This window comes from Eumetopias jubatus, unplaced genomic scaffold (genome assembly GCF_037043125.1).
Source record: "Eumetopias jubatus isolate StellerSeaLion01/CBP00866 unplaced genomic scaffold, mEumJub1_p1.0 scaffold_1, whole genome shotgun sequence".
Lineage (NCBI taxonomy): Eukaryota > Metazoa > Chordata > Mammalia > Carnivora > Otariidae > Eumetopias > Eumetopias jubatus.
Genome location: NW_028274807.1, coordinates 59,279,977 through 59,287,877, shown reverse-complemented (window position 1 = coordinate 59,287,877; position 7,901 = coordinate 59,279,977). Strand labels below are relative to the sequence as shown.

Genomic DNA, 7,901 nt, shown 5'->3' with positions numbered 1-7,901 from the left:
CCGCGGGACCGCGGCCGTTGCCATGGGTTACTGAGCTAACCCGTTCCGCCTGCGCAAAGCCTCCTGGGAGTGGTGGTTCGGCGGCGCCCCACACCTGCCTTCTTTGCGGCCGGAGGAACTACAACTCCCAGGACGACCAGGAAGCAGCCTAGGCAAGGGAGCGGTAGTTCCAGCTTCGCGGTGGTCCGGGCCCGAACCTGGAAAATGCTGCTGGCGCCCAAGGAAAGGTCCTCTTCTAGGAAGAGGACGGGGCCGAATCGCTGGAAACAGTTTACAAGGAGGCCGAGTCCCAAGGTGATCCATCCCAATCGGGAGTTCTGGGGGGGCGGGGACCGGCCCCGAGGCAACCGGCTGGGCTGCGCTACCTCCCTCTTCCCCTAGGGGCATCCTTAGCTGTCTGCCCCTTGCCTTGACTGCCCTGGAGCCGGCATTGCCCTGGTGAAGGGGGCCTACGAACTTTTGGGGTCTGGATAACTTACGGCTTTGGTGGGCAGTACCGTGAAAGAACTATTTCCATTTTCTTAAACAGGAGAGGTCTGGTAGTGCCCATCCCGGTGAAGAGAATTCTCGAACTCCCTCGCCTCGCATTCCCACCCCCGCAATTTTAGGGAATTTCCCGCACATTTCTTTCTTTCCTTCCCTTCCCATTTCCTTCACTTTCCTTTCCTAATTTTAGATGTTATTGGAGAGGGAAGACCTTCATGTTAAGTCCTCAGCCTCATATTTCTCCCCTTCTAATTTTTCATAAAGTATCAAAAATGAACTCAGGAATGCAAGTGGATATTGGACGTATCAATACTTGATTCACTTGAATTTTTTTGAATTCAACCGACATTTCCTTTTTATATGTTACCTCCTTTGATGCCTTAGCATCCAAAGACATGGAAAACTGGTAAGCCTATTTTAAACTTGAAACATACATAAATGCCATGTGCAAAGTCACAGTCACACGGTGTGTGCTTTCCACGGACTACCTTTTTAACAGTCACAAAAATAACTGCTTTAAATGTAAGTGAGAGTACCAAAATGGAGTGGTTTCTCAGCTTCCAGCTCCAGAGCACTTTCACCAGCTGTGTTCACCCTTAAGTTATACTTTCTTAAAAAAAAACAAAAAACAAAACTCGACACGTGGCATTCTTAGGGCTCTAGGCAATCGTGCTTGCAGTTTTTTCTAAATATACCTGTTAAATAATGCCCTGGACATATTCCACTTGGTGAATATCTTGCCCCAGATACCAGAGGGTGTAGATAGGAGCATTAGAGAGAGTTGGAAACAGAGTCAGCTCCTATTGTAATGTGCTAGTTCCACAATAGATTGGATCCCAAATAGGTTATGGGTATAGACTTGATGATGAAAGGTAAAAATCTGGGAGTTTCTTAAGACTCCAGAAGGAAAGATTTTTGCTGCTAGTGCTCTTTGTTACTGCCTAGAGGATAAAAAGGAAAAAGCACAAGAGCTTCTTGAAGTTCAGTTGTGTTTTAATAGGATCAGCTCTTTCTTTGTTGCAGTGACAAAATTATTCAGCAGTACAGCTGCATTAATTAGTTTCTTAAGGTGCTTTGAAGGTGAAGTGTTATGTAAGTGAAAGAGAGTATTATACCTTTCCTTCCTCCATGTGACGGTATGCTAATTTAGATATTCCCTTTATTTAAAGATCCACCTGAATTATTAGCAAAGCAAATACCTCTATTTGTTAAGTGACTGTTAGAGGGAATTCCACAAGCTTCTAAGAGTTACAGAGAGTAAAGAAAGGAGGTACCCTACTGGTTTGATTTCTAATTTCAGATTAATATCTGACTGACCTGGGTAAAAATATATGTGATCTTTACTTCATTTTCTGCTTTGTAAGAAGATTGATTATCCCCCACTACATCCTCCTACCGCCAGCACCCCTCCCCCAGTTATTATCGGACCAAATAGTATTCCTGTTACAGGTAAGATAGGAAAGCCCCTTGCTACAGGTTGTTCTTGAAAAGACAGACCCGAGGAAAGGGGCATACCCTTCTCCAAGCAGACTTGCTTCCATGACATTTGAATAATCTGGCTCGTTAATCAGTGCTTGTTTGGTTTTTTATAAAGAATAGATTTAGCATTCCTCTATTTTGGCTCTTGGAGAGCTTTATTTTTTTTAAGATATTACTTATTTATTAGAGAGAGAGTATGAGAGGAGGAGCAGAGGGAGAGAGACAAGCAGACTGCATGCTGAGTGCAGAGACAGACGCAGGGCTCCATCCCAGGACCCTGAGATCATGACCCAAGCCGAAATCAAGAGTCAGCCGCTTTAACCGACTGAGCCACCCGGGCGTCCCTCTGGAGAGCTTTAAAAAAAAAATAATACTGACACCTGGGCTCTATTCCAGACCAATTAAATTAGAATCTCCAGGTGGGCTTAGGCAGGAGATAAAAACAGAAGAGATCCCAGAGAAGGCTTCACGTTTTCTTCCTCTGACCATCATTCTGTGTCCTTGCTGAACTTCCTGACGAAATGGCTTGGGGAAGGAAAAAGGACACTTTTCCATATGCTTTAGTCAGAAGGATAGATTAAAATGGCAAAGTTGAAAAAGTTATTGCTGTGTATTAATATTCTCTATATATTATCTACAGCCTGCCTTTGACCCTGACAATGTGGAACACTGGATTAAGGTGAGGATATTGCACAGTTAAGATAGAGAGTTACGAGTCAGACATAATCTGATGGGAAGGAATACTGATGGACCTCCATTTTGCACATGTTTTGCTATTTTTATTCTCATGTGGCTGTGTTGCTTTAGTTTTATATTCCTTAGTATTTTTTCATTCTGTTGCTTTTCATGAAAATATGAATGACAAGAAAATGGGTATAGACATGCTCTTTTTTTTTTTAAAGATTTTATTTATTTATTGATTTGAGAGAGACAGAGCACAAGCAGGGGGAGGGCAGAGGGAGAGGGAAAAGCAGACTCCCTGCTGAGCAGGGAGTTGACATGGGGCTTGATCCTGATCCTGGGACTCTGTGATCATGACCTGAGCCAAAGGCAGATGCTTAACTGACTGAGCCACCCAGGTGCCCCTAGACATGCTCTTTCAAATGCTGTGAGGATCCCATGAAGAGGACTAAAGGAGCAGGGGAGGAGAAGCTGTAAGAGAGGATGTGGTGGCCTTCCTCAGATATTGGAAAGACTGTACTGTAGTTACATTGATCTATGGGACCAGTGCATTAGGTGAAAGCTGTGCATGCATCGTAAGAATTTTCTAATGCCTGGAGGGATCCAAAAATGGAGCGGGCATTCTCATAAAGAGATCAAAAACTAATGATGTATGGTGATTAACATAACATAATAAAAAAAAAGATGTATTTTCTATCGATGGAAGTGTTCAAGTGGATTCTAAATGGCCACTTAATGTTAGGACTAATGAAGACTATGTTTGAGCATTCTGTGAGGGGGGGGGATTGAATTAGGTAACTTTCTGAGCTCTTTTCCAGGCCTGAGATATGTTTTTGATTACAAGTACCATTTAAGTTGAAAGTACTATTAAACTACTTCAGGTGCATGCCTTTGAGTATCAGTTTGGCAACTTGCCTTACTCAATTCATTTGTGCAGCATGTTTCAAAATCATGCAGCATTTTCCTGGGAAAATATCATTCTGCCTGGTAGTATTTTGAAGAGCTATTACTTATCAAAATTGACAGGCATAAGTTCCAGATGGAACCTAGGCCAGATGTAATCACTGTGAACTATTTATTTATCCAGCCAGTATTTATTAAGTGCCTTCTAAGTACTAGTCCACTCTGTTGAACACTGAAGATAAAACCGTGCTCGGGACAGGTATAATCCCTGCCTTCCCAGAGTTTATAGTCCAGTGGGGATTAAACAACTTACTTAAAACCAGTGGGAGAATTAAAGATGTAATAGAAGCAGGTGGTAGGGGACGCTAGTCTAGACAGGCCAGAGAAGGCTTCCTGGTTCCTGCAGAAGGTCCGACTTAGAAGACCACTAAAACAGATCTGCCCTTGTGGAGGCCGGCCTCTGGGAAGCCCACTCCTCAGCCTCCTACTAAGCCTAGTTTCCATGTCCGTGCTGAGTGTCCCAGTGCCAAGCCCCTGCAGGGCTCAGTTGCACATTTAGTTACTGTCTCCTCCAAAGGGGAAGATTTAAGTGAAAGAGAAGGATAAAACTCTGCTCTGACTTTATGCAGTTGTCAGACAGCTTGACCGGTTAGATTTTTATCATTCCTCTAAAATTTCCGCAATAGCTCTGTCTCCATTATGCCCTCAAATCTCCCATCTCAAAAAAAAAAAAAAATCAGTAAGTCCTTACTTGACCCTGCAGTCCATTCTGATTATGGTACAGCATCTTTTTCTTATCCAAGTCTTTGAGCGTATAGCCCAGACTCCTTGCCCTTGCATTTTTATTATCCTCTGTTGTCTACAGTAATTTCCTCCTGTTTCTCACCACTTCACAGCAATGGTTGTCCTAAATGACTTCCTGATCAAATCCAGTGTTCTCTTCTTCATCCTCAAACTTTGTAAGGTTCGTTTGATCCAGTTATCACTTTTTTTTATTCTAGAAATCTTCTCCTTCGTTATCTTTTTATAACCCTGTTTTCTCTTGCTTCTCCTACTACTTTTCTGTTCACTACTGTCTTCTTTTCTGATTTTGTTCCCTAATGTATCCCAACTCTGGGTGTATCCTAAACAGGACTTCTGAACCTAAGACCTCCAAATCCCCTTGAGTGCACCACCCTCTCAAAATCAGTTTAGACCTTGTTACATGAAAGAAGGGAGAGAATATGGAAAGGCTGTGAAGCATGGTGAAGATCAAGAAAGGGCTCTCTTCAGAACAAAAAAGATCACTGGGGCAGCACTGGGACTTGGCTGAAGCAGGTAACCAGAATCTTAATGTGGTACCCAAAATTGGTAGATCAGATTGACCTGGCCTCGAAAGTTTTCATTGGAGAGGTAAAGATACAAGTGATCTGAGGCTTATGTAAGAGAGTAGCTGAATATCCATGCAGAGTAGGAAGGAGGGGACCCTTCAAAGAACTCCTAGGTTGGGAGGAGGAGGCCTGTAGTGACGAAGGACTTGGTTAGGTGCAACACCAATGTAGTGGAGGAGGGGGAGCAAAACAGGGAGATGGATAAGAGGCTGATGTTGGGGAGGGGGTTATCGGCTTTGGGGTTGAACAATGGGGAATTCTGTGTGATGTGGTTCAGGATGACCATGTCAGTGGGTTGCAGAAGTACAATTGCAGGAAAGGCTGTTGGAATACAGGAGATGAAGCAAACCTTGAGGCTGAAATATTGGTGAGTCTTCCTCAGGGACGCTGAAGTCACTTAGAATCAGGCAGATACTTGAGAACTGTGAGTTCTGGGGCAGGTCACCCAAAATGCAACAATTCACCATGATTTATAATTTATCCTCATCCTGACTTGATAGACTCATCTTTTTACTCCTGTGCATTCTGTTACTTCGATGCTTAAGCTTTCTCTAAACATTTTCATTGATTTTCTATTCTGGAACCTTCAGGGATTCTGTATGCCATCCGATGAAACTGTAAATTCCAGATGGGCACTTACAGCCCTCTGTCAATCTAGCTGTAATATCAACCCACCTGTAACAGCCCCTTTGCTGATACTCTGTGTGACTTGTCAGGCCAGTCTCCTTCCCCTTCTGTCTTCCCTTCACTTTGACTCACACTGATCCCCCAAGCCTGGAATATACCATTCCTCTCTTGGAGGCCAATCCAGATCTTTCCCTTAAAGCTCAGCTTGAGATGACCCTCTCAGTGAACAACTCCCCTGACACACCTCAACCACCTAATCCCATCTTCTAATACTTTTTCCCTTGGAATTATGTTGACATTCATACACAACAGAGACTGCATCCAGCATTTGCTTGTGTACAGAGAGATTTAAAAAGAATTGGACACTTTCAAAAATTTATTACTCCCAAAACTATTATTTATAAACATGCAGTTTGCACTTGAGTGTATATGAAGAAACTTGTGTTTGTACCTCCCAGCCTTGAGGAAATGAAAGAGTGCATTGTAGCTGCTGTTCCTGCCGTCCAGTGGACACTGGGATTGATGTGTGTCATGGGATGTAAGGAGCGTTTATTGAGCATTTATAAGATCATGGAAATAACTAAGATAGTTTCTTTACAAATTATATATTTACATGTAACACAGTTACTGAGTAGGAAACTTTTGAAGGTATTTGGGGTTTCTTATCACCCTGTGTTCCTTTAGAACTGTTCTTGAATTGTGTCTTGCACATGTGGCACATGGACACAGTAAATAGTAGTAGATAGGTAGATAAAAGTGAACTCTTTGATGGTCACTTTTAGTTTTGTTTTCCCCTCAGTGTCCACTAAGGTAGTGGGAACAGTGCTAGCCTTCAATCCTTCAGTCAACTTGCTTAAAGAAGAAGTTGTTAAATTGACACTTTGTTTTATTGAAATATAATTTAAGATGGACCTCTTTTTTTTTTTTAAAGATTTTATTTATTTATTTGACAGAGAGAGAGAGTGCGAGCAGGAACACAAGCAGGGAGAGTGGGAGAGGGAGAAGCAGGCTTCCCGCTGAGCAGGGAGCCCAATGTGGGACTCGATCCCAGGACCCTGGGATCATGACCTGAGCCGAAGGCAGACGCTTAACGACTGAGCCACCCAGGCGCCCCTAAGATAGACCTCTTCTGTCTCTCACGTACTTATTTGGAATGAAATGGTAAGGATGTAATATTTTAACCAAGGAAACACGAGACTATTTCTTTTTTTTTTTTTTACCATAAAACAGGCTTTTTTTTTTTTTAAAGATTTTATTTATTTATTTGACAGAGAGAGAGAATGAGAGATAGAGAGCACAAGAGGGAAGAGGGTCAGAGGGAGAAACAGACTCCCTGCCCGATGCGGGACTCGATCCCGGGACTCCAGGATCATGACCTGAGCCGAAGGCAGTCGCTTAACCAACTGAGCCACCCAGGCGCCCAACATGAGACTATTTCTAATCCTTAATATCATCTAGTATTTTTTTTACCAAAATCTTCATTTTAAGTGATATCCCAAATACATGCTTTGTGAGAGCCCAAGCAAACATTTCTCCTTACTCCCTTCCTTGTAAGTCCCAGCCTGTGTCCTTCTTGAGTACCAAAATCAGTCTTCCCCTGTGTCCAAGCTCTGTCTACCTCCTTCATTAAGAATCTGTACCAATTCCAATTCAGGTGAGATGACCTATCATACAGAGTTCGTTCTTTCACTCATAGCCTGAGGAACTACGTCTACAATCCTGTTTTGTTATTTATTTTTTGTTTGTGAATGTTGGTTTAAAAACTGAAAGTTGATCTATTTGTACATTATTTACATATATGTGTATATAACATACACAATGATACATGCGAAATTCATCTTGCTGTCTTAGAATTTTTAAGGGAAGGACTGTGTGCCAAGCATAATGTGACCATCCAATAAATGGCATATCGACCATCATAAATTTGGGCACATCAGAGGCCAAGAAATAATGTGGGAGACAGATCTCTCCAGAGTGACCTCATAAAGAGTGAATGATATTTTCTTTATTCTAACCCTGATTAGATCATGTTTTCTTCTGGTTTATATCTTTTCCTGTGTGTTCTATTTTCTACATCTTTTTCAAATCACCCTTAGCTTTTCAACTTTATTCCTCTGTTTCTAATTCAAACTTAATATATGAAACCCTTGAGAATTTAAAAGGTAAAGTCCCAGGGCACCTGGGTGGCTCAGTCATTAAGCGTCTGCCTTCCACTCAGGTCATGATCCCAGGGTCCTGGGATTGAGCCATGCGTCGGGCTCCCTGCTCAGCAGGAGGTCTGCTTCTCCCCTTCCCCCTGCTTGTGTTCCCTCTCCTGCTGTCTCTCTCTCTCTCTCTCTCTGTCAAATAAATAAA

The 7,901-nt window shown here is 42.6% G+C and overlaps 1 protein-coding gene across 1 annotated transcript in view; it reads left to right on the top strand.

The window, feature by feature from the left end:
- The first annotated feature begins 184 nt into the window (after window positions 1-184).
- Window positions 185-7,901, top strand: part of CCDC191 (coiled-coil domain containing 191) — an 88,379-nt gene continuing 80,662 nt past the window's right edge. Inside the window, exons 1-2 of the mRNA XM_028110639.2 lie at window positions 185-294; window positions 2,606-2,644. Of these exons, the coding sequence (XP_027966440.1) occupies window positions 205-294; window positions 2,606-2,644 (129 nt within the window). The 5' untranslated portion in view covers window positions 185-204. The remainder of the gene's footprint in view (window positions 295-2,605; window positions 2,645-7,901) is intronic.